The sequence below is a fragment of the Vanellus vanellus genome (genome assembly GCF_965231255.1).
Source record: "Vanellus vanellus genome assembly, chromosome: 1".
Lineage (NCBI taxonomy): Eukaryota > Metazoa > Chordata > Aves > Charadriiformes > Charadriidae > Vanellus > Vanellus vanellus.
In genome coordinates this window covers 98,145,692-98,172,291 of record NC_138905.1, presented here as the reverse complement: position 1 = coordinate 98,172,291, position 26,600 = coordinate 98,145,692, and the positions used below count along the sequence as shown (strand labels likewise).

General features: G+C 37.5%; 1 protein-coding gene across 1 annotated transcript in view; it reads left to right on the top strand.

Annotated features, from left to right (window-relative positions):
• CBLB (Cbl proto-oncogene B) overlaps positions 1–26,600 on the top strand; it is a gene marked incomplete at both ends in the record, with an annotated part of 129,938 nt that overhangs the window by 8,994 nt on the left and 94,344 nt on the right. Inside the window, one exon of the mRNA XM_082491655.1 lies at positions 1,692–1,942. Coding sequence (XP_082347781.1) covers positions 1,692–1,942 — 251 coding nt within the window. The remainder of the gene's footprint in view (positions 1–1,691; positions 1,943–26,600) is intronic.

The following is a 26,600-nucleotide window of genomic DNA, read 5'->3' as shown; positions in this document are numbered from 1 at the left end:
ATTCTAACACATCAGAAGGGTTCCTGATCCATTACTTGATCTAGTAAGTGAAATAATAGAAATTATTAAAGTAACAATGGATCAGTGAAATGAGGGGAGGCATTCTATGGTAGTTATGAGTTTGCACTGTTCTAATGGTGCTAGACTTACTATTGTTGTTAGTGTTTGACTTTTGTCCACTCTTCTGTCTTCACTTTTTGAACTATGACTCCAGTTCTCTAAATCAAATTGCCTGGTTTGTGTTTGTGTGTATGTTTCAGAGGGGAAAAAACAATTTTGCTTTGCTGTTTGTGGTGCATGAAGGTCTGTTAGTGGCAACTGTCTTAAGGCAGTGAATTTCTTAATGGTGTAGATCTAGAAATTGAAGGAAGGGTCATCAATAGTGATATAACTTTGCATGTATAGAGGTGAATGTTACAGAATACAATCCCCCCCCCCCCCCCCCCCCCCCCCCCCCCGGGAAATGCTCAAGGCTGCACTTTTTTGAAGTTGATACATTAGTAGGAATAGGAGTCTGCTTTTAGCAGTAATAAGATGTTTTTACAGCCTCGTTAGTTACCTCAAAAGAATGTCAAAGTCACTAATATATAATGTGGTGATCTCCAAATGATACATATAAAACTTTTATAGCACATGGACTTAATTTTTTCTTAAGTATTTGCATATGTACAGCTGCGCACACATGTCTAGAATGTGTCCCTCTGCAGTGTTTTAGCTGAGCATGGATAGCTCATCACAATAGCACTCAAAAAGTGCCCATTAGTTTCAATCTCTTTTGCTTTCTAGTACAGGACATTACAGAACAAACTTACCAGATAATTTAGGTAGCCAGGAGTTAATTACTCTAACCTTGTATGTATATGTTCAGGAAACAAAACTAGTACGTTCTTCTTCCAGAAACATTTCCAGTGGAGACTAGATTCAAATAAAGCTGTTCAATTCATCTGAAGCTTATTCTTTTAAGTAATATATATTATTCAATTAATTTTTGTGCCATTTGGGAACATGATGATTCCAAGTCTATTAAGATGTTATCTTCTATTGCAACCATGAACTGGAAAACATTGAGTTTATAATGTTTTGTTTCCTGGTTTATGATATCTGTTTGTGAGTGACTTAATTTCTGTCTGTTATAGCTAATGGCTTCTGAACCACTGGCAGTGTTCAGATCATTTTCATATGTTCAGGCCATTTTCATATGTGTAGACCTCTCAAGCTTTAAATTCCTACAGGTTCTAAGAGGTTATATTGTTGGATAGGGAAAAGAGAGAGGCAGCAGATGACAAGGTAATTTGTAAGGTCAGTTCTTATTAGACAATTAACTTCCCTATGGATGATTACCTGCAGCAAACAGATCTGTACGAACTGCTCTTGGCATTAGTTGCGTACTGTTTTGATCATATACTCCTTACCATATAGTAGGCAGGCAAAGACATTCTTACTTTAAAGGCAACCCCCCAAACTATGTAAGTAAGCTTGTTTGCTGTTTATAGATGTGACAGGAGTAAGTTAAATTTTACATCCTTTGACATTAGAGACTATGTTGGGACTTCATGGAATATAAATGAAGTAGGATTTAATTTGTTGTGCCTGGAGGTTTGAGAAGTATGTTTACACCTTTTAATTTTAAGATGTCAAATAAGTTTTTGCCCCAACATTCTCATTGTACATTCTCTTGTTTTTGCTTATAGGTAAGATTGTGCCAAAACCCAAAGCTTCAACTCAAAAACAGCCCACCTTACATACTTGACATTTTACCAGACACTTATCAACATTTGCGACTTATACTGAGCAAATATGATGACAACCAGAAACTTGCACAACTCAGTGAGAATGAATATTTTAAAATCTACATTGACAGTCTCATGAAAAAATCAAAACGGGCTATAAGACTCTTCAAAGAAGGAAAGGAAAGAATGTACGAGGAGCAGTCACAAGACAGGTAAGTGAAATATTTAAATATGAAGTAGATTGTCTGGCCTGTCTGCATTCTTAACAGTGTTTGTCTGCAGCCGTTGTGTTTTGTCATTTTTAATTATTTAAAAAGCAGAAATATTTATTGTTTGGGTTCATTGACCCCGCAGGTCAATCAGTAATTTGCTCTATTTGTTGCACTGTGTGCTCTTATCTGTCACTTTGTGACCTTTAAAACCAAGTGCATTTCCTTCATAAAACATTAATTTTATTGTAATTACTTGTTCACAGACCCGTACAGTATGTAGTTTTTCCTCTGGCAGAGAGAAAGTGACTGTTACTTGGATTGAGCTTGACCTCCCTACCCCAGTTCTTAAAACTGTGAGAGCCATGATGGATATTGACTTAGAGCTTTCACAAGTGATAAAATGGAGCAAAACAATATTCACATTTTTGAGCTATTGTGTGATGTTAGCATAAGGTGATGATAATGTTAGTTTGGGGCTGAGAAGCCTTTTTGGAAACCTAATGGTTCCTGATTTGCAGTGGTTCAGTTTTAATAATGGGGATTAATGTCCACTTTATGCGTACTCTTGGTGATGAGTGAAGAGGTTTTTAATATTTGATTTTTATTACCTAATATTTTAAAAATAATATTTCAAGAACTTCCGTGCAAAATCTGCAGTTTTGTTTTGGGAAGGGGTACAGCAGTGTCGTGGCAATGAGACTCTGCCATGTGTGGTACATTTTAAAATCTATTCAGATAAAAGATACGATGCTGTTTCCAGAGTCTCACCTTTTTAAAGAGATAGTGGGAAATGGGAGATAGAGAGGAATTGAATGGAGGATTGAATCCCTGCCATTCTGTCTGCACCTGAGCTCAGAGGCAGGGTTGCATAATAGTTTTACAGATGGTGAAAGTGTTGGTAGAAGCAGTGAAATGTCTACATTCTTGCAAATGTCACTGCTGTTATGTTTGATTTATACATATGTTCCTTCTAGATCTTTAGCAACGATTATAGCTATTTAGTATGCTGTGGTAGTCTCCTGTGCTTGATAGGGTTTCTGAAGCTTGCTTAATGTCCAAGGAATTTTTTTTTAAAGTATGTAAAGCTTGTCCAGTGGTGAATATACTTGGAGCAATTTGCCTAAGAGGAGCAGAATACACTCTTTGAACTATTTTAGTGATGAGTAAAGATCTGAATGAATGTTTTTTGTGTTTAAATTCGTAAGTATGTAAAGGAAGGTTTTCACTGTAGATGCATTATTACCAGAATCCCTGGAAGAATTGTTCAGCACTGAGCCTATGGGTTCTTTTTTTAATATCCCATTTGTTGTATGTACAGAAGTCATTGTGTTGCAAAGGAAATAAGAACCTTGTATGGTAAGGGAAATTTGACATAAATGGCTACGTTATGTAAACAGGTTTTATTTTGACTTCCCTGTGTTGTATGAAACCCAGATTTGCTTATGGTTTTGCTTACAGTTAGCAATAAATTAAAGCCAGTTTCAGTGTCACTTTTTTAAAAACAGTTGGCTATATCCTCTCTGCATTCATTCAGTGTCTTAGTAACTGTATCTAGTTGCTAGAGTTGCTTTCTTCTGTCCAATTACCCACTTAGTCTCCTGCATAAGGGTAACGGTAGTGATATAAGGATGTCTTTTGTGAAGCAGTTTTTGAAGAAGGTACAGATAGCATATTTACTGTCATTTATTTGGGCCACTCTTGTGAGATAGCTGGAGAGGAAGGATTTTGAAACAAAACATAGTAATGAAGTGCACTGAATCACAATAACTACTTTAGGCTCTCTAAATTTGTATTTCACAAGCTGACAACTATACTATTTTACCTCACCGAAGTTTGAAGCTTGAGGAAAGGTGTACAATAGAAATGTTTCTCCTGTGCTAAATTTGTTAGTTGTGTTTCCTATACAAACTGCATTCTGACTGCATGTCAGAATGCTTAAAGAAAAAAAAAAGTGTAAGCATTGTTTCAGCAGTTCATGCCTCATGCCATTATAAGTTAAAGTCTACATCATTGTGACTTCAGTGTACCCTGTTTCATCTACTGGTGATGTTTTATCTGTATGCATGCCCTAGCTGAAATGAAAGGTGAATGAAAGTATACTTGTTAGCTGAGCCCTGTGACTAGGTACCTGTTTGCTTTGCAGTGCTTCAACGTACTTAATTGTGTTAATTCTTAGTAAGTTAATAAAAGAAGCTGTTAATGTTTTTAGCTTCTTTGCTTCCAAATATGCCTTCATTAACCTATGTTATTTGTTAATGTTATAATGCAAATGTACGAGTGATCATTTAAATAAGTGTTTTTGCAGATATTTCTAAAATGACTGTCAAATTGAAGTGTAGTTGATTTAAAAAAACAACAAAAAAACCCCCAAAAAAACCAAACAAAAAAACAAAACAAGGCAAGCCAAAAGCCTCTCATATTTACACCTGGCCAGCTTCTGTGGTTTTCAGTCTTACGTTTCTGTTTTGTTTTCTCTTAGTATCTCTGTGGTTTCTGAATAAAAGGTTGTCATGAAAAAAAAAAAAATGGCTGCATTTGGAAGCATTCTGTATATATATATATGATCAGTATACTTTGAACCTATTACAGTTCTTGAATAATCTTTTCACTTCTATAGTGATGATACATTTAGGAACGAGTGGCAATATACATGTGATTTTATTTGCCCAGTGACACCAAAATTACTCTCTTGTGAAGAATTTGTCATGAATTTTAGTTCTCAAAGATCCTATGGGTGAAAGAAGGTAGTGTTCCAGTCAGATTATGTACAAGTGGCTAAAATAAAAGCTTACACTGTGATGTTGTTGCCTCTCTATCCTGTGTTCCATGTCAAACGTGTATGATAGCTGTTTAAGAGTAGCTGATGCTGTCATTCTCTACTCTATGGGATGAGTCTTGCTAAGCAGAGGAATTACGGCTTACAAGTTTGTTTATTGTATATGAATTTCATCTACCTTCTGGCTATGGCATCTAATATAAAATTATGTCATCTCATAGTCCTCTTGCTTAATGAAGTAAGAGATGATGCTCAATAAATTCTGTAAACTGTACTAGATATAGTCTGCACAGAAGTTTTTCTGTATATGAAGTAATTGAGAGATATTTTTTTTTGTTGCAGATTTTACTTTTGAAAGGCTTATTAAAATTACTAGTTCAGGTACATCTACTCTTGTTAAAAGGCTTTCTGTGTCTTTGAGAGTCTGGGATTTTGGTTTGGGTTTGTTCCCCCTTTGTCATTTATTGGGAAGTAGACTAAAGCTGGAAGGCATCACTTCTGTGAAGTCCAAACTTCCTTTTGTCTTGCTGCACTTCAGAGTCATGCATCCAGAAAAAATAAAAACTTTGTAGACTGGCAGTTTTTTTCAGACAAATGTTAGCCAGGTGTAGAAATCAAGCACATAAGTTACAATAGTAAGACCAGAGGAAGAATAAAGTGGCATTGGGGAGATTACATTTGGATTCATTCAAGATGCTGGTCTTCAGGGCTAACACCACCATTTCTTATTAATGGAGACAAGTGTAAGCTTTCCTGTGCTCACCTGTAAATTGCATCCTTGAAAGAATGTCTTGAGATGGTACTTGGTTATTGTGTGTTTCAATATTGCATACCTTCTGCTAAATGCCCTTTACATGAGGAGTTGAGGAAAAGTATCGCACCAGGGTGTATGCTTATTTTTAACAATCTCTTAGATGATGCTTGGTTCAGCCAAAACGACTTGGCTGCTTGTTTTTAAGTAGTATGGCAGAAGTGGAATAGGAAGATAAGATGAAAGATGGATATTTCTTAAGTAGTGGGTGGTATGGGTGAAGATGGCAAGAGGAGAAGAGCTGAGGTGGGTTTGGAGTTGATGTAGAAAGAAGTGTGCATGTAGGGAAAGTCAGAGTGAAGGAAATTCTTCAAGGTGATCACAAAACCACTCTTGTTCTGGTACAGAAAATCTTGCTAAATTCTCTTGCGCATCTGGCCATTTGGTATCTTGATTCAAATTGCAAGTTTCTAGATTTTACAGCTTGATTAAGTGTTTTGATTAAGTGCGGCATTCTCATATTCTCTAAGTCTTCTAGAGAGGTCTTATACCTATGGTTCAAGTGATAGATCAGGTTCTTCTTTGTTACTGTTCATGTTGATTACTGGGTTTATAAAGTATTCAATTTTTCTTCCTTAAGTCTGTGTTGACAACTGAGATAGTTAAGGTTCTTGAATCAAGTCCCTGAACTGGCACATCAAAGTACATAGCATTTTTGGTAGAGAGCTTTCTACTGCTGAAATTTCTAGCCCATCCCTCCTTACTCTGAAAGCAGAGACTTGATAAGAAGTTACAAGGGTAAGCATCAGGATGGACTTCAGTTATGTCAGCTGCAATGCAGTAACAGCCATTTGTGTACTTCTGTCCTGTGGTGTGAGGTAGCTTACCCTACTTCTTGGAATTACCTCGCCTTGTACCACAACCATGCCGTTTTATTTACGGGAATTTGGGAAGTTTATAACTTAGCTAGCCTTGTAACTTGTTCATGTCTCTAGACCGAGGAGATTTTGTTGATTGAGAAAAGGATAAGGAAGAGTATATTTTTAATTCAGGATGATTTTATTTGGACAAGTTAAGATTGTTTTGGCTTATGGTTTTCCTGTTTGACAAATAGAATGTACAGATTCAGAAAAGTATGTTAATGGCTCTTTTCATAGATCCAGTTTTGGCTATTGGTTAACATCACATAGATAAGTCGGTAATTGTCAGATAATAGGGATGCCAACCTTCACCAAAGTGGATTGGATTTGAAGTTGTGATCTTGTGGTGAAAGTTATTTACTCCTTAGAATCCTGTGATTTGTCTCATTTTCAAAGCATATTATGTAGTTTTTGATCTCCAGTAAATTTGGAGCTGAACAGTTAGGCTGTACATACCATCAATCTGTTGTCTGACATGATCTGTAAACCCCTGTACTTAAGCTATGTCAACTTTATTGAGAGATCAAATATATTGACTGCTTTATTCTAATTTTGCTGAAGTTAAGGCAAAGGAATCTATTATTTGTCCTTTCCTCTCTTGTATATATTTACCTGTATTTTTAGGTGGTTCCTTCACTAGGTTTTTAGGAAAAGAAGATGCCTTACTCTGCTTGAAAGGCTTCTGGACTGTTGACTCACTGCTTGAACTCCTGTGCCGTCCCTAGAAAATGGAGGACACTTTCTCTTTCAATGTATAACCTATAATTCAGTAATTGGGAATGGAACTTGGCTACAATAAATAGCCTCTAATAAAGAGGCTGCTTCTGAGGAAAAAAGTTATTGGATCATGACTGATTGGATGGGGTTGCATGGGAGAAGGAAATGCAATGAGATTTTTTTTTTCTTAAGCTTTTGTGTTAAGGTGAGAGTTTCCACCCTCTTCTCTGCTCCCTGTTCCTTAGGTGTGATGTAAAACCAGATGTGAAACAAAACATCTTTAAGAAACCCTTTGGTGTACCTGAACCACTTGAGTAATTGAGCTTCAGTGAAGATTTGGTGAAGCACAAGCCATTTGGTATTTTTGGTTCTAGTCGAAATTAAACAATGAGTGTTACACAGACACACTTTTTAGACAAAGAGACTCTTGTTGCAGAGGGCAGGTGAGAACAAGTGGAGGTTACAAATCGTAGGACAGTGTTATGACAGCTTGTTCTCAACATAAATGCAAACAGGCTGTGTGACTGCAGTTGATGTGAGGGAATATTTAAATTTTTAGATGTTTTTGATAATTTTCAGTACTTGAGGGAGGGTATTACCAAACGAGAACCAAGGAAGTATTAGTACCAAAATAACTTAAAGGTAACTATTCAGATTGCAGAGGAAGATAAGGGTTTTTAAACAACGAAAGATTCTAAATGAAAAAATAATGGATTGTAAATTCTTATAATTGATTCAGATCCTTAATTCATATCTAGTTGGGTAGAAGAGGGGTAATATGTGCACTTCATTTGTCTTTTACTTTTTACTCTGTTATAAAATCAAGCAGCATTCTCTTCATTCAAGGTCTCTTTCAAACATCTTCTTACCAGTAATGTGGTATTGACAGTCACATCTGAGCAGAGTTCAGCTGGTTGTGAGGGGATATGCATAGTCTGATCTCTTCCTTGTTGCACTTTGTATAATTCATATCTGTGAAAAGTGTATATGATAATGTTGCCATTAATATTGCCGTAATATTTATAACCACTCGGTGCACATTTGAAAGCTCTCAAAAAGCACAAAGTTAGGGGAATCAGTCCTGCAGACTTTCCATGTGTTATATATTAATTTCGTCTATGATAAACCTAATGACAGTTCTACTACTAGGATTATACAACATGATTGATGCAGCGTCTATACTAACATAGTTTTCGACATTGTTCCATTTCAGCTTTAGAAAGTGATACAGGATGACAAAATGATCTGGGAAGAATAGTTGGTTTTCTGAAAATACAGTACTCTTGGTCAGAGAGGTCTGGAAATACTCTTATGTGATTTGGCAGTGAGTGTACTAGTGCCCGTTTCTGCTTTATAATGGTTCAGTTTCTCACATCCCTTCACCATACTTGTCTGCATGGTCTCTGCAGGGAACAGCTGTGCTTGTGGAGGCAGGCCATGGTTGCCAACTATCAATAGAGCTATGTTCTCAGGTATGGTAAAGCCCAGATGATCATAACAAGATAGCAACTTTAGGGTCTTCTTGAAGAACAGACAGCACTGACTCCTGAATTTACTGTGTAGAAAGGAAGGCTCCGGTAATGGACCTGAAAAGATCTTTTCATCATTCACTTTTGAATGCGTGGTTGATTTTTAGAAAACTTGGTCTTTGCTTCTCTATGTCAAAAGTATTTTATATTCAGTGATTAGGTATTTGTTTTAGGATGCCTTCAACACTAGCCTTTGTGAGGTCAGCTACTTATCATGCAAGAAGAAACGCAGAAGAAGCTTTCAGAAGAAAGTGTCCATTTTTATGAAATGTATGTGTAAATATATAAACATACCTAATTTTAATTTCAGGTTATAAAAATAAATGGTTTCCTTTCTCTGATGTTCTGTGGAATTCTTTTCCATTAAAAATTAGAACCATGAAAGAATAAACCCCTGCTTTTATTCTATAAAGAAATGAAATTAAGTTGGGAATAATCACTTTCAAGTGGTACACTTGCTGTTCAGTTAATAGAAGCTCTCTTGCCTGTCTTTGAAAGTAAAGCAAAGCTAGTTTATAAAAACAGACATGCTGTAGTAATAATCCTTTTATCCAAAGAAAGCTTGATCAAAAATCAGGCTATAAGACATGCTTGCTATGTATCTAAACCTATAGTAAAGAAAGTTTCACTAACCTGTACAGAGCAGGAAATAACCTTCATCTGAAAAGGGGTGAAATTCTGTTTTGATTAACACAGTCGTAGATTGACTGAGTTCAGAACAAGAGAGACAGAATGAGATATTGATGGAGAAGATGATGGATGGGACTGTCCAGTTCTGTTCGCTGAAATGTAAAGTGCACAAAAGAGTATTTTGATAATTTCATGAAATTTTTAAAATATTTTATGATCATTTGACATAAATTTCTTTCTATTCTTTGCTTCAATATTAATAAAGTTAATTTACTTGAGTCATCTTAAAAATGGAACAGAAGAATTAGTATAATTATTTAGTAAGTTGTATAGAGTACCTTTTATGCTTGGGCTTTTTTATCAGTGGCTGCGCATTCTCAAGTTAACTTCTGTGCAGATTCTACAATAATATTATGCATGCTCTAGAGTTAGGCAGAGCTTTAATATTGTTAATTGATATTGGAGGAACAAGGATTTTTAGTTTAAAAAGTAGGTTTGCTGTTGTCTGCACAAAACAGTTTTGCTAACAGTAAGATTAATACGTTGCTATTCCGACTTCTTAATTTGTCCTGAAAAAAAACCCAAACACCTTCATTGGCTCAATATCAGAAATACTATTACCTTTTTAAGAGGAGATAAGTTCATTTGTTACTTGTCACTTTTTAAATAGGATATTTCAGGCAATACTGTTTAAAAAATGACTGCATGAGAAAAAAATTGCCTCTTGTTACAAGTTAAGGGGCATTAAATGCAAGACGGACAAACCTATTAGCATCTGTTTTCAAACTGTTCCAATGGAAAATGGTTCTTAGCCAAGAGAATATTCTGTGAGCTCATCTCAGAGTTGATTCTGAGTCACGAATGTCTGTCATGGGAAGTATGAAATGCAGCGTCAGCAATAAAACGTCTCATACCTCAGAACATTTGTAAGAACAAAACAATGTTTATTTTTTTAAAGCAGTCGTTAATTGGTGCGACCTTACAGGTGTATATCCAATAGCAGGCCTTTAATTCTAATTACTCTCTAGTGGGAGATTGTGTAAAGATGAAGAGAAACACCTTTAGATTTTTTCATGTCAACATTTTAAACAGTTCATGGGGCTAAAAAGGATTAGTCAGTACATAAATTTAGAAAATAAAATGATCGTATTACTAGATTATTTAGGGTTAAATATCAAACTACCTACACGCTGTTCTTATTTTGGAGAACACTTAGTTTTGACAGAAGAAAAAGCAACAAGTTCTTTAAACTCAAATTTTTAAGTTTCAGCAAATATGGTACATAAGCCTTCCATCAGTACACTTGGAGTGGAGCTGCGTAAGTTGTATTTAACACTCTATAAATGTTGTGCATGGTTAAGGAAGATAAAATGCAACAAATAGAGCCTGAAAACATTTCTGTTTGTTGTTGTTCAAATATACACCCTGTTGTGAAAATTCTGGATGTTGATGTCACAAACCTTGAACCTGTATTCCAACTAATAATTTGTTACAAGTGATGACAATCTCTGTTAAGAACATCTACTCGTCTAATATACCAGCAGGAAAGGAGATGTGGAGATGTCTGTGTTACAACTTAGCTTGGTTTTATATTTTTTTTTTTTATTATTTCCAAGTATTTGTCTTTAAAATATTAGAAGAAAACATAGTGGTTTTGTAATGGAATATCGTCCTAAATTTCATCTCTGAAACACTAAAATATGAAAAGTACATATTCAGTTGCTAGGTCATCTTGATAATGCCAAGTGGGCCATAATTAATAGGCTATATTAGTATTTTTGTTAGACCAGAGAGTTTAGACACCTATGCTTTATTTCTGGTTAGGTTACTTTGCTTACCTCAGTCATTGTAGGTCGTATAAGTCTGTTAAGCATGATGCTTTTAATTCAGAGTGCAGCACTTCCAGGTTTTTCCAGAATAAGAGTAGTATTTAGGGTTCTATGCTTTTGGCTATAGTATCAGAGTAATGGTGGATGGCAGGAGTGCTGATAAAGGCTTGTGTCTGTTCTAAATTCATATGAATTTTTAATCCACTTCATAGCTGCATCTTACTGACAGCTCATTCCCAGTGGCCAATGCTTCAGTGTTTTTACAACTTAATGATACATGTTCTGTGCTGCAGTTGGGAAAATACAGAAAATGTGGCATATATAGCCATTTATTTTTTTTTAATCTGAGGAAGTCATATGTCAGCAGGCTGAAATCCTCTCCCCTTTTTAAATCAGTGTCTTTAGTATAGCAGACTGGAAGGTTATATTGTATTATATTTCTTAAAACTCTGCGTATCCTTTTTTACTCCATAATTCATGGCTGTAACAAATACACAAAGATTCAAAGCAAAAAAAAGTACGTAACATCCTGTTCATGTGTTTCCTTTTACTGTTAATCCCCATAATTAATGCCCTATGAGGAATGGGGCTCTAATGACTTACAGGGCACAGTGATGCAAAAAGACAGTGCTCATCTGGGAGGTGTCCATTAGTATGGATCACTGGTGACCCAGTTGGTACGCAGCTGTCTTCCAGCCTATGCATATGTGGTTTCATTAACTACACGCATATCTGCCTGACAGGCCGGTAATGATTATCTAAAAGGAACCTTGCCTTATGAAATTGTCTTAAGTGCCACTGAGAATGAGTAGTTTGTTTTCTCTCATTTTTTCCACTTTGATTGGGAAGGAGAAAAAAATGGATGAGGGAAGCTGTTCTGTGAGGGTGAGGAACACTGGGCCCGGCAGTCCCTTTGAAATAATCTTTAATGAAGCCCCATGCGAGGAAGAGACATGTCTGAACACCACATAGCAGTTTTTTAGTGGCTTAAAGGAAGTATCCATACGAAATGCTCTTCTGAAAGGGTGAAGGGTTTTTAGTTTTCATTTGTTTGCCCTGTATGAATTTAGCATTACTAATGCTCAACTGTAATGGGCAACAGAAAAGATAAACATAGTTTGTTAGAATATGAAGTGGACCTAGAGGACAGACTGTTGGATGTTTGTTTTAAAAATCAGTCCTTTATTAAATCTCTGATTACTGGGAATGCAGTTTGTTATTGGAGTGGATGACTTTCTTGAAACCTATAAGCCCAATCCACTCAGCCACTGGAAAGGTGATAGCTAGGAAAGAAATGAATGGCTGCAATATTAGAGAAATAAATTAGCTGATATTTGCTCAACAGAACCAAAGCACCAAAAGGACAACACTCACTTCCTAGTATCTGTCATAACATGGTAAAAGTATCTAGGGGATAAATCCTTCCAATATGATGGAACAGAAGTATCATATCTGTTACAGTAGTTTGAGGCCAAATTTATGAGCAGCTGTCAGGGAACAAAAAGGAGTGTAAATGTACTGTTCCTCTGTTTATTTGCACTTCTTTTTTTCAGGTAATCCTCTACTCTGCAGCAAGTCTTTTCAAGACAAGCATTTCCTTAGGCAATTACTTGTTCACACTTGTTTTAAGCCTATTTGGGAGTTCTAACTGCCTTATGCTTGATGTGCATAAATAAACTGGCCGGGGGGGGGACAGGGTCGACAATGACAAGTAAGCCTTATGGTGAAATCAGCTGGCAGCTGTGAAAACATTGTTTAAGTTGTCGATATCCATGGAGCTGGTATTTGAGATACCTGTCATCCTTCTGTACCCTTGCGGAACACCCATTCCATAAATGCCAGCCATTTGCTGTATAAACAAGAGGCAGAATATTCGTCACTGGAACATTGTGTACAAGTTAGAGTTGCCAAGAGAAGAAAAATAAAATTTCTCAAAGGACATGTCATGTTGTACTTTACTCTGTACATTTATGCATGAAAGCTCCTACAACCATCCTGTGTGGTGACTTTTTTGTTTGGTTTTGTTTTTACAAGCTTAGCTAAGATAAGAATCTGGTGTGAAAGAAATGGAAAGGTAATGCTGATTTTAGTACAACTCCCATATTCTCTGTTCCTGGATTTTCAGTTTGCTTTATGTAGCAGCAGATGGTCCATCTATTGTTTCATTATTCTTCTGGGAGTCTGAGCCTCTATAGTGGGTGTGTGTTTTAGCGAAAAAAAAAAAAAAAAAAAAAAAAAAGGGCAAAACTAAAATAAGTCTTTTTGTAATGGGTGCAACTCAATTTATTGAACTGTGGTGATGACCTCAAAAATTCTAGCTCTTAAGATTTGTTTTTATTTAAATGCTTAATATTGTGTCTAAGTTCTGTTAACAAAGGTTTTTTTTGTTGTTGTTGAAGTATCAAGGGTAGTTTTGATTCAAAAGGATTGTTAACTGTTATGAGCGCTGTTTTGTGAAACAGCATGATTTTACCATATGCCTTGGGTTTCGTTTGAGATATTATGAATAAGCAGGATGAGTGCTTTCAAAGAGGCATTCCTGCTGTCCCACATCAACCATGTGGGCTTTCAGTTAAGCTTCCCAGGAAGACAGCAACATATGTGTACACAATGTGTGTATTATACTGGCGCCCACTCACAGTGTTAAAGATGTGTCAGCATTTCCAGAATAATTCCCTATTTTAAGAGCCGTGTTTTAGCCTGCGTATGAAAGTTGGCCCTGTGTTGGAACTTTACACGCAGTCTCAGCCATCGTAGTGTGAATTTTTGCCAGGTGAACATAAGCTGGATTAAAGCAATGTATGCAAATTGAATGGAAGATCTCTAGAGTCATGGTGTCATGATAGACTCTTCCAACCTTTTTAACTCTGAAGCAGTACCTTGTCATTAAGTGAACTGAAGCTATAGTGGATGCCACTATTTTTGAAGAAGTGTGAGAGATTTTTAGTAAAATAAGGTGGCCTTGTGCTTGGTCTTGTGACTGTTGCCTAATCTAAAAAGCGATGATGTTTTTCTAATAATTACATTTGGGTATGAAGAACTTCCAGTTTCACTGAATTTTTCAGCTGATTTAGATTCTTTCTGTCATCATAATTGTCTAGAATTAACTGATGTCTCCCTTACCTGTCAGATTAGTCTATTTTTATTTACTGAGAAGTGGGGTAAGTCTGTGGCAGGTTTCCTTGTATTTAAACCATATTCTGCCAAGTTGTAACATTTTCTTGATAGAAGCCTTTCTCTAATCCAGAAGCCATCTTGTTTAATGCACGCAGCAGGGCAAACTGTAGCAGGACATGCTGATTCTGTAGTACGTGGGTGGCTGTGTAGGAGCAGAGTTCAGATTGGATTTTGAAATCGCCAGACATCTAACATTTGGTTTATGTGCTTAAACAATAACTTGCTACTATAGTTTCAAAAACTACATGCCATAACCAAAATGTTGTCGTCTTATAAGCCTGGGATTTACTTCTGCGTGATTATAATTGCTGAGCAGCAGTTTTGTTTTGAATGAATACGGTTTCAGCCCTGTTTGGTTGAATGCCATCTAAAAACCTCCATCTGAGCGGCAAATGGTTTTGTAAGTAGGCCTGTGTTTGAGCAACAGCAGGCCAACTAGACAAGCCTGCAGTTTGAAGATAAGCAAATCGAGGTTCTTCCACGTTTTGAAATCCGAGTGGAGAATTGACACCCTTGGAAAGAGCTCCTCTGTACATCTCTGATAGGAAAGGTGGGCGAGCAGGACATTCCTTTAAAAAACAGTTAGTTGTGCAGCTTTACTGGTGGTGTTAGGACATCCAGACAGGTGATCCCATGTTTCTGCAGTGGTAGATTATCCTTCTAATTATTGTTTTATAGGGAATGAATCCTACTCATGGCTTCCTTGAACCTCTTGAGAGGAACTAAATATGCAATATATCCGTTAATTTGCATAGTGTCAACAAATATGCAAATTGCTGACTTTTTATTTAGTTTTTGTGCCTCCCTTAGGAAACACCAGTAAATATTGGTACTCATTGTAAAGGAATATTGAATCAACAGAAGCGTGAGATTTCCTGTTTCTGTTCTGAACCCCCTGTTAACACACTCCCACCAACCAACCAAAAAAAAAACCCAAACATCAGAGAATCTTCTGGAACCTGAAACTTTGCCTGCAGAGAACAATGAGCCCAGATGTTGCAAGAGCTTAGCTTGCTCTGTGAGCCAGAGAGGTTAAATCCTGAAGCAAACAGTAGTGTAACCTTTTGGCCCTTTTCTGGGGTGGGTGGAGGCTGCAGAGGGAAGAATGATCTAGGTGATGACATGGACCTGGATGTAATCAGGTAGCCAGCAGACCTCATGGCACATTAATATGTTGAGTACACAATCCGACTGCCCTTCTGATTAGATGATTTACTGTAGTCTGAGTTCCTTTTAATGTTAGTCCAAGAAAATTGCGTGGCTATAGTATAGTCTGCAGGTCACTAAGGCATTAGATCTTGTATAAAGCTCTAATTTAGAGTGTGATAAATATGCGTAGATGGTCAGCAAATACTGTGTTCTGCAGTAAATACCTTTGCAGGATGATGGCCATAAATGTCATTGGAAGACTCAGGTACTCTGTATCCTAATTTTCTCCATCTGCAAAATGTGATTATTTACTTAATTTATTAATGTTTGTCAGTGCTGCTATCTTATTAACATCGTACTTCATTGATGTCTCATTAAATTCCTGTGTCTGATGCCTGTGCTCATATTTACATTTCCTCTGAATGCTCCACAGCAAAGATGGAAGCAACTTGTACAGCAAAATTCAAAATTTCTTCTAGGCCTTTATTTTTTAAGATAACATCTAATAATATTGGAACAGTGATGGATGCTTATGCAAGTCTGTGAGTGTTTGAAAAGATTCTGGGAGTTTGAGAGTTATTTAAATTCCATATAGATTTGATTCTGCTTAACAAACTGTACTTGATAACATCCTGGTTTTGTGATCTTTCTGACGTTTTTCATGAAGACCATACATTTTCTGGATTTAATATTGCAAAAATACTTTTTATTTATAACAGTATACTCCATTCAAGGGTAACTAGCTGGATGGTAAAATACATACCCATCATGACAAAAAAAGTTGAGTAGACTTGGATGAGTCATATTTCTTATTTTACTACTATTTTCATGACTGTAGTCTCCTTCATGCCCTGGAGCTCCCAGTGTAATAGTTCTGCCTCATTTTCGTGATTAGCCTTCCCTCCCCACCATGGTGTTGCTAAAATGTCTCCAGGGTTTCTTCTTCCACAAGGCTTGATTCCCCTGTGGATTTAGGATGGACCCCTGGGGGGGAAAAATAATATAGTCAGCAAATATAAATCAGCAAATACAGCAAGTCCATGACTGCAGTGTTATAAGGTAGTTTTACACTGGCAGTTGAGATTTTACATACTCTTTAGTATAATGGAGAGAAATAGGTAACAGTAATGCTGCCCCATCAAGGGCTATTCTAACAATCACATGCATTTAAATAGATACTCTTTCATCTTTGAATAATTGCAATACATGTCTATTTTGCTAGTTCGGCAAGTGTTCACCAGACCTTCACAGAAAGTTTACTTTATTCTTTTTGATGTCATTAGTATCTGAGTGGCAGTTTTATTTGTATAGTACTTTACCTCTTCAAAGTGGTCTTACAAAGGGTTGTTAGATTTTTATGTTCAGAGAGATTTATTTTTAAACAACTGCACTTTAGCTTTTTAACTTAGATACTTGATTGCGCTGGGATTTTTGCTTTGCTTCTCAATTCAATGTGTGCCCTGTCTAGTATAATTTGTTTGGAGAAATCTGCAAATGAACTACTAGAGGATATCTATTTGATGCAGCCTAAATTTGTGCTTTCCAAGTTAGTGAGAAAAGATTTCTGCTTTTTATTCTGGTCCTGACAAAACACTAGTAAGATATTAAAGCTACAAATTGATTTGAAATTCTATTTGTAAAGTGTGCGACCAAGCAACATCATGGAGATGAGCGCTAAAAAAAAGACCAGTTTACTTCTACCCTTCCATAAGTAAGTGGACTGAGCTTGGTGCATTCAGAGTTGGGATATATTACATTTGTCTTTGTGCTGCTTTTGTGAGTGAGAATTTTAAAAGGTGTTAGGTATGGCCAGGGAGGATTGGAGCATAAAAGCTTGCAGGGGAAGAGTGAAGGAGGGGGAAAATACATGAAGTCCTGACTGACCCACACTTGTATCTGATAACTTTGTGACCTGTGACTTTTTGGCAAAAACAGTAGATGTGAACAGTGTTAGTCTGTTTTCTGTTATAAGGTTATACGTTTAATAGCCTATGATCATTTATTTAGTTTGTATAAAAGTAAGCAACTCCTCAGATTCTCATCTCTCTGAATCTCCTTTTCTGGATAGAGGATCAGTCATTTAGAAGAGTTTATCAAATTTATTAACAGAGTTCACAAGGACAACGCAGAATTCTGTCTGTGTGACTGGACATGTCTTAATTTTCCCTTGCTATATGTGACTTCAGTGTTTTGCTACTGAAAAATCAACATTCACAGTCAATAGCTCTCTCCAAGGAGTGTTTCAACATGTGTAATTTAATTTGATTCCATTTGGTTATAGTATCTGTTTAATCTGGAATTTGTGGGTAAATTGGAGAACGAACTAAGTTTATGCACATCTGTTAAGTCAAAGCTAGTTGAAGGGTTTTAGTGTTCTTCACAGCAAAGAACTAAATAAGGTTTATTAGACAGCTGAGTGTGTATTCAAATCTAATTTACCCACAAGTAAATTTCTGTTTTGTCATGTGTTCTTTTTTAACTTAAATGAAGGGGCATAATTGAAGTGCTTCGATTTCATTCTCTCTGTCCCACACCACAAGTTTTAAGTGGAGTGCTGGACAATGGTTGTCCAGAAATCTTGTAAACAGTGAGATCCTGCCCACCCGAATTGCTTTCTCTGCTGCTCCTGCCACCATTCCGTCCAATAATAAGTTTATATGAGGAATTAGTTTATGCATATCGAAGTTACATGCACATTGTCATGTCCCTGTCTAAAACTTGATGAAAGATAAATGCACACGTGGACTTGTTTCTTAAATAGTATTTTGAAGAATTGTTGCATTGTATTTCTGAAAGTTGATGTGTGATCGTATCTAATAGCGTCAAACATGTAGACAAGGATTCTGAAGCATTTGATTTCCAACCTCGGCCCCCAGTGATTGATATATGTTGTACAAACGCCCACCTGTTACTGTTATGTGTGAAATCAGTAGAAGCAGGATTTTGACCATATTCCTAGCTATTACACAGTATTTAATTCTTAAATCTAAAAGCATTTTTGTGTTTTCAACTAGAAATTGTGGAAATTGAGATCCAGAGCGGTGTGAAAGTAAGATTCCTAGCATTACGTAGCTTGTTCGTTACAGTGCCAGGAAGCGTCTCCAGATCTTCAAACTTTTGCTTCAATTTCTGTATTACTGTGTCATGCTAAAGATTTTTCTGCTTCCATATTTTGGTTAGAAAGGGGGGGATATATAGAAACATACTTGACTTTAATGAAGCCCTTTCTGATCTCAGGATTTGCTCTAAGACCAGGGCAACCTTTCCTGGAGTAGCTAGCACATTAGATGTAGAGTTACTAGGGCAGATTTGATTTTCATGTGGATGGTCTCCAAGCTGGATTAAAAACTCTTTAAACATTGCCTGGCATGATCCGTACGCATAGTGGATATAATGAATAATAGTAGAATCATTTTTACATAACTAAATTTCCATGAAAAGTTACATTTTTCTGGTTTTGTTTCTTGAACAGAGCAAGAGTAAGTAGACTTAATAGTAAGAATTTGTTTTTTAACTGCTTGAAAACAGGAGAATAAACTTAGTATCTGCTACAGTAATTTGAAATAGAGCATTTTGGAGCTAATTAGGTTTGAGAGGTAAGATAAAATGTTTTGTGACAACATGTTAGAAAGGGGTTAGGCATTAATGACTCATGATTGAACCTATACTTGTACTACTGCTCTTATATCTGAGTATAAATACACAGAAAAACTTCTTTACGGTGAGGGTGACAGAGCACTGGCACAGGCTGCCCAGGGAGGTTGTGGAGTCCCCTTCTCTGGCAATTTTCAAGACCTGCCTGGATGCAGTCCTGAGTAATGTGCTCTGGGCAATCCTGCTTTAGCAGGGGAGTTGGACTAGATGATCTCTAGAGGTCCCTTCCAACTCTGAAACTCTGTGATTCCGTGATTCTGTGAGTATTCAAATGTCTATGAGGAGAGAGTGAAGGTTTTAAAACTAAAATGAACAGGGACTGATTTTTTTTATTTATTCTATTTTTAATGGTGTAATTTTTATTTCCAAAGGTCACACTGAATTTTGCCTCAACAGTACTGAATGAAGAAATGCTGTTCTCAAATATGATCTTGCCCTAAGAACAGAAACCGTTCTCCCTGCATTGGCTGTTGTTGCTTTGCCTGCCTGAGTGTAGGGAATTCCGCAGTGTCTCATGTTGAGTGTCTCCATTTTCAGTGGAGAAATGCCCCCGAATGGACTGCAGTTCCCACGCAGATAATACTTTAGGATAAAGTTGAGGATACACAGAAAATAGTTTCAAACTTTGATTCACACAGCTCATGAATTGAATCTCATGGGAATCTTACTTATCTTTTACTTCTTTTTGAGTTGATATTCATTCATTCATTCATTCCTTTCTATAATGGAAATTCAGTCTCTTTCTGAAAAAGCAATTGTTGTTAGTGTTGGAGAGTCAGTTCTTCAATTTTGTATCTTGTCAGACTTGCATTTCCAATCGGCATGCTGATATTATGACTTGCATAATGGAGAATCACAGAACGGTTGAGGTTGGAAGATACCTCTGGAGACTGACTGCTTCAGCCCCTCTGCTCAAGCAGGGCCACCTGCAGCCAGTTGCACAGGGGCTAGAGGAGGGGAAAGAAAAAAGGGAAAGAAAGAAGAAGAGGGAAAAAAAAAAAAAAAAGAAAAATTAGCTGTATTTGTCCCAAGTTTGGGGGAAGGCCTATCTCCTGCCTTTTATTTTGGTTCTTACAGGGAGCAGTCATAGCTACGTATAAATTACTGTCCTCAAATATTATCTATTTTAATGTTGTAGCAGCTGGCATCAAATAGAAGATTTTTTTTTTTTTTAATGGGCTCTGGTTTCAGTTTAACACTTGCTGAGTATGTATCACATAGACTCATGCGAGTGAAGTTAACAGGATGTCATCTATTGATAACAGAGATTTCCTGTCCCCTTCCCTCCCGCCCCCCCCCCTTTTTTTTTTTTTTTTTTTTTCTTCCTGTGGAGAGGTTGGGGGTGGGAGAAGATCTGATGCTGACTTCACTGAATGATGATCCACTGTGTGTGTTTAATAGACACCAGCTGGATGATAGTAGTCCTGAAAACGCAGACTGGGTAAAGCTCACCTAACCATACAGAGACCTCAGTTTCAAACGACTGGAGGGGTAACCTCCCAGCGACCCTTAGTTTGGATGATGTAACTTACGAGAACTGAGTGATGTTGGAACAGAGAAAATGTAGCGAGGGAGAAGACACTGAAAAAATGTTCCCTGGTGATGAGCAAGTGTCTCAGGCAGCATGACTTCTGTTCTAAACTGTAAAAGTTGTTGAGCTAACGTAATTCCATTTTGGAGGGAAGAAGGCAGCTAGCGTAATGCAAGGTGACTTGATTTGGTCTGCTAATTTATATGTATGTTTCATACAGAAAGGTGTGGGCAGTTGAGCTGCGAGGAAACTGATTGTAGATGAAAGACCAAAGCCTTATCAAAAATTATATAAATAGGTAAAAATCAATAATGTAATTTTGGGGGTTTTTTTTTCAGCTGTGCTGTGGGCACAGGCTATTAGGCCTGCTTAGTCTAAAATCGGCCTGTGGCTTTCAAAATAAAGAACACAGCAAGATCTTTGAGGTACAGCAACATGGTTTTCTCAGCCCTAGTTTGAATAGGGAATAAACACGGAAGCAACCCGTGGTCCAGCTGTGTTTCAAGAGAGACTATTGTTAATAAAATGTAGATATGTGTAAGAATAGGTAGAGTTATGGAAAGTTTGAAGAAATCCTTTTGCTTTTCATGGAAGGGTATGTCTGAAAATGGTAGAGCTCTGACTATGATAATATTGCCCTAAAGTCCTTCATTGTACGTGGGCTGTCCATGTTGAAGGTGAATGTGGCCTTTATAAGGCTGTACTTCAAAACTCATAAGCAGTGCAGATTTTTAAGCTGCAGGATTTATATTCTGCTCTTCCAAGCATAACTAAATTGGCTAGACTATAAATATAATACAGTGAGAGACTGACATTTTAAAGCTCGGGATGTATTCTAATGTGTAAGACATGCTGATTTTCTTGAAAAGCCTTTAACGAACCCAAACAAGTCTCAAGTTCATGTGTACTTTAACTGATTTGAAATAACTGAAGAGATGTTCTTGACCAGTCCTGTGTTGACATCCCAGGAGTCTAGTTTCTCACACTGTGTTCTGAAGGGAAGTATATAAACCCTCTGGAAGGAAAGTTGATTCATGAGGACTAGTTACCTGTGTAGCTGCTCTGTTTATGCTGGCTGATATAAGAAGTGGTTGCAGTTGACTAAATTACGAATGGTGACATCGTAGACTCAGTGATACGATTAACATTTGCAAGTTTGTTGGTTAGATGTCTATTGGCCAGTAAAATAGTGAAAAACTGGCTTTAAATTTAGGCAAGCACATCTGGATGTATATTTCTGAGATAACTTCTCTTCTACGTGTCTTATTTTTGTGATCCTTTTTAATATGACAAGTATTGTAACTCCTTGGGGTTTTGGTCCTCTGCTGACTTTGTCTCTTAGTATTTGCTACAAGGTGCTCTTAATTTCTGGCCAATATTTGGAGATATTGCTATAAGTGTGCACTTTTGCTAATTGTGCTATTTGTGCCAGTTGTATGTCTAGTGAAGGTGTCTATGTGCACACATTTTATTTTAACATGCCTGCTCATGGTGGGGGTTGTGTGTGTGCACATATATAGTTGTCTGTCAAATCTATTTCACCGCATTTAGAATTTTAAAGTAAATGGATAAACTTCTCTTTGGACAAGTATTGCGTGTGTGGAGAGAACCAAGTGTTTTCCTAAGGAGAATGTTTAATTTTAGATCAGGTTCCTCTTTAGATGTTTGGGTTTGATTGTTGTAAAAATGAATATAGTGTTTCCAGAACACCTTAAAAGTTGCTTGGAGTCAACATGTGTGAAGTCTTTCTAAGTCTATATAGGAATAAAGCATCTTAGTTTAAGTTTTCTATTAAAAAAGGAAAAAAATTCCCCAGAACATTATCATTTGAAGATAAACAGTTAAAATCTGAAATGTAAATATTCTGTGTATTTTGTTTCATTCCCATAAAATACAGGTTTCAAATCACATTGTGTAACTTCTGCCAATGGAAAGGTCTATTATTTTGAATAATCGTGACTCCCAATCTGTAGCTGCTATTGATTTCATTTTTATATTCTAATCTTTAAAAATATATGCATCTGTGTTCCTTCTTATCATAATATTATATTTCTTGGTTTTTACTGTAAGTGTTACATCTATGGTATTCAAAGTAAGCTGTTCTGTATGGTGGAATAATTTTTAAGGCCCTATGATGAAACATAACTCCTCTAGCAATAGCATGTAGTTCTAGTTTCATGCTTTTAGAGTTGGAGACTTCAGTGTATTAGTACATCTGAATGACTTTGAAACTCTTAGTGGTTCCTTTAATACAGCTATGTCTTTCTTGAAAATTTCTCGTGGTTCAGTAAGTAGAGGATTTTATTGCCGCTGCACCTCCCAGAACACCTTGCTTTTTTAAATCAGTAGCTCCTTCGCTGAATTTGCTTGCTGTCTGAGCTATATGAGTAATCATCGTGATGGTTAGTAGAGCAGCCTTGTGAAAGGGCTTTCCACATAGGCTACGAGAAGCAGACCAGTCTTGTAAACAGGCTGTGAGGGAAACCATGCCTTACAACATAAGGTAAATTAAAACAGCAAGGAGTGATCTGGATCTGACAGCGCCATCCCTGCTCTCTCTGGAGCAAGAGGCTGTGGGAGCAGAGGTGCTGCCACTGAAGGGCTGGTTCAGCACCCACAGCTGTGGGAAGACTGTGTGTGTGCCTCCCTGAGGAGGTTTTGCATGTCAACCTAGCAGCCTCCGCAGCATCTTCACCACAAGCGTTTACCTTAAATTCATGTTTATTGCGTTTTCACTGTTTATTACACTTCGATGGCAAATGGTTTGCCATTAATGTTCTGGGCTATGAAAGGCATATAGTCAGTTTATAGAATCCATAACAGCTACACCCTTCAGCCTACAGAGAAGGCCAGCTTTCACGAAACTGGAAAGTCTGCTTTGTAGGCTCCAAAGTTATGCCAAACAGCAGCACAGAGCAAGTCAGTTCAACAACTTATGCCGTCAGAGAGGTCATACAGCTCAAAGAATGACTGTCCTCATGCATCCGCTGAAAATAGTAGGCAGGTTTGTACTTCGCTGTAACAGCTGTTCATCTCTATGTATAGTGCCAGTAAAAAGAAATATTTGTCATGGTCTGCTTCCTCCCTGTGAGATGTTTGGATGAATTCTGCTAGCACAGCAGTCTGAACTACATTTCAAATACTGTTGATTAAATCTTGCCTTGACAGGGGCAGCTCTTTATTGAGCTGTTACTGAGTATGTGCTGAGCAGGAGCCCCTCCACAGTTCCAAACTTCCTCTCCCCCAGCAGACCTGCAAGACAAAAGTCAATGGACTGCAGTGTATGTCAAGGTATTCAGGGTACTATTGCATTACGGAAGGCTTGCACAGGGAGGAATTTTGTAGGTTTCTAACTGTTTTTAAAGAGATGTTTAAGCTTAAATTAGTAAAACACCTTTGTAGGACTTTTAAGTGAATTTTTACTGTTGCCCACTGTAGTATAAAACTTTATAAGCTGTGAAAGTCTAACCTTTCACTCCTCCTCTCACTTTTAGAGTGGCTATCTGTGTCTGCAAAGCTGATTTGTTTTTGTTTGTGTCTATAAAGAAGTGTTACTGGAACTCTAAAACTGTATCCTGAGTACGGTCCAGTCAGGATCTTTGTGTCCTTGCCTGACTAGCATATTGTTCTAGGCATCAGATACACAAATAACCAGTTGAGTATATATATGGTCAGTCACTTCCAAATGGGATGCTTCTGTCTTGCTTTTAGAGTTAAGGATGCACTTTGCGAAGTCTAGTGTTTGAAGCAAGTAAGAATTTTTGGAAATTGAGATACCCATCTCAGTGTGACACATACTGATAAAGACTGAGCTATTAATTTAATTGAGAGTACTCAGTTTATAATAGTAAATGACAATCAAAGCGAACTGAGGCTTTTTGGTATAATTAAGTTTCCATACATAAACATTGGTTAAAAGTTGCTACATGCTCTTACTTTGCTCTGGTATTCTTCTATACTCTTCCCCTGCTCTCCAGTTTTTAATATAAATGGATATATATATTTTGAGACTTCCACCAATTGTTTCTCACAGGAACCTGGGATCTTTACATGATCACCGGAAATACCAGTAGATATTTGTACCTTGTAAAATTAAGGATAAAATTCTTGGTATTGCATCAGTTTTGTTCTTAGATTACTGGTGGAGTGTAATACTACTAATTATGCATTTATTCCTAGAATTAATGAGTCATATGATTCCTTGCGTAATTAACATTTGTGTTGAATCAAGTCTGTAAAATAAAAGGATCACAGAATTGTAGAATTACATAATAGTTAAGGTCGGAAGGGACCTCTGGAGGTCACCTGGTCCATCTTCCCTGCTCAGGCAGGGCCACCTACAGCCAGTTGCCCAGGTCCATGTCCAGACAGCTTTTGAATATCTCTAGGGTGGAGACTCTACCACCTCTTTGGGTAACCTGTGCCAGTGCTAGGTCACCCTCACAGGAAAAAAGTGTTCCCTGATGTTTGGAGGGAACCTCCTGTGTCACCGGGCACCACTGAAAAGAGCCTGGCTCTGTTCTCTTTGCACCCTTTCCTTGGATATTTTTACATATTGATGAGCCTGAGCCTTCTGTTTTCCAGGCTAAATAATCCTAGCTGTCTCACATGTGAAATGCTCCAGTCCCTTAATCATCTTTGTGGTCCTTTGCTGGGCTTTCTCCGCTAGCTCGGTCTGTCTCTTGTACTGGGGAGCCCCAGACTGGACCCAGTACTCCAGGTGTGGCCTTGCAAATGCTGAGTAGAGGGGAAGAATCACCTCCCTCGACCTGATGATAACGCTCCTCCTAACACAGCACAGCATACCCTTAGGCCTCTTTACTGCAGGGGCTACAATTACCTGAAAGGAGGTTGCAGCAAGTTGGGGGTCGATCTCTTCTCGCTAGTAACAAGCAATAGAACAAGAGGAAATGGCCCCAGGATGTGCCAGGGGAGGTTTAGGATGGATATTAGGAAAAATTTCTTCAATGAAAGGGTTATCAAACATTGGAACAGGCTGCCCAGGGAAGTGGTGGAATCACCATCCCTGGAGGTGTTTAAAAGATGGGTAGACATGGTGCTTAGGGACATGGTTTAGTGGTGGTTTTGGCAGTGTTAGGTTGATGATCTTAAAGGTCCCTTCCAACCTAGACGGTTTTGTGATTCTATGATTCTGTCAGCAAGCAACTGTCTGGGTTTTTGGAGGTCCCTCAGGAGTACCAGATAAGGAAGTACGAGAAACAGAAGGTTCTCCAGCTGCTATAGGATGCATTTATTTACTGCAGTCATCTAAAGCATAATGAATTGTATAGTATGTTCTGAAATTCAATTGTTGTTGTGCTGCAGTACTGGGTCTTTGCCTGTGCCAGTTGACTGCGAGAGGATGTAATGTTGATTTCATGGTAGCTGTCTTTGCTGTAGTCTGCATGGTAATGGCACTTTCAGTATCGCCACTGGCGGACATATTTGCTGCTGGTGGTGCTGCTGACTGCTGAGGAGTGTCCTCCTTTACTTGTCTCCTGTCTCAGGCAGTGCTTTGAAATTGTTTTCCAACTGACTTTTCTCCACTTTTGGCTTCTGGAAAGGAAACTTCAAGCTGCTTGAACAGTTACATTTTTATGGTTGTTTGATATTACTCTCCATGTTTATACAGTCACGGACAACTGTTACAAATTATTTCTACTGGTGTTACTAGGAGCTTTATCGTGAAGTATTCCATCTTTTTAACATCAAAGGGGAGGATCAATATGGGAAATTAATATAAAATATTGTGCCTAAATATGGAGAAGGAAAACTTTTTTCTGATGTTGCTAACAAATGAGGTACATACACAGAGAGAACACTTTTACTGTTTCAGAGAAGTGAAGCTTCTCGCTTCTAACATGTCTATTCTTTAATAGCTTTCTGGCTATCTTCTAAGAAATGTATTTAGAGTATGTTTGTGTAGGAGGTTCTATTTTTGTATGATCTGGCTTTTAATTGGCTAGGCAAGGAAATCTTCAGTGTTCTGCTCCTG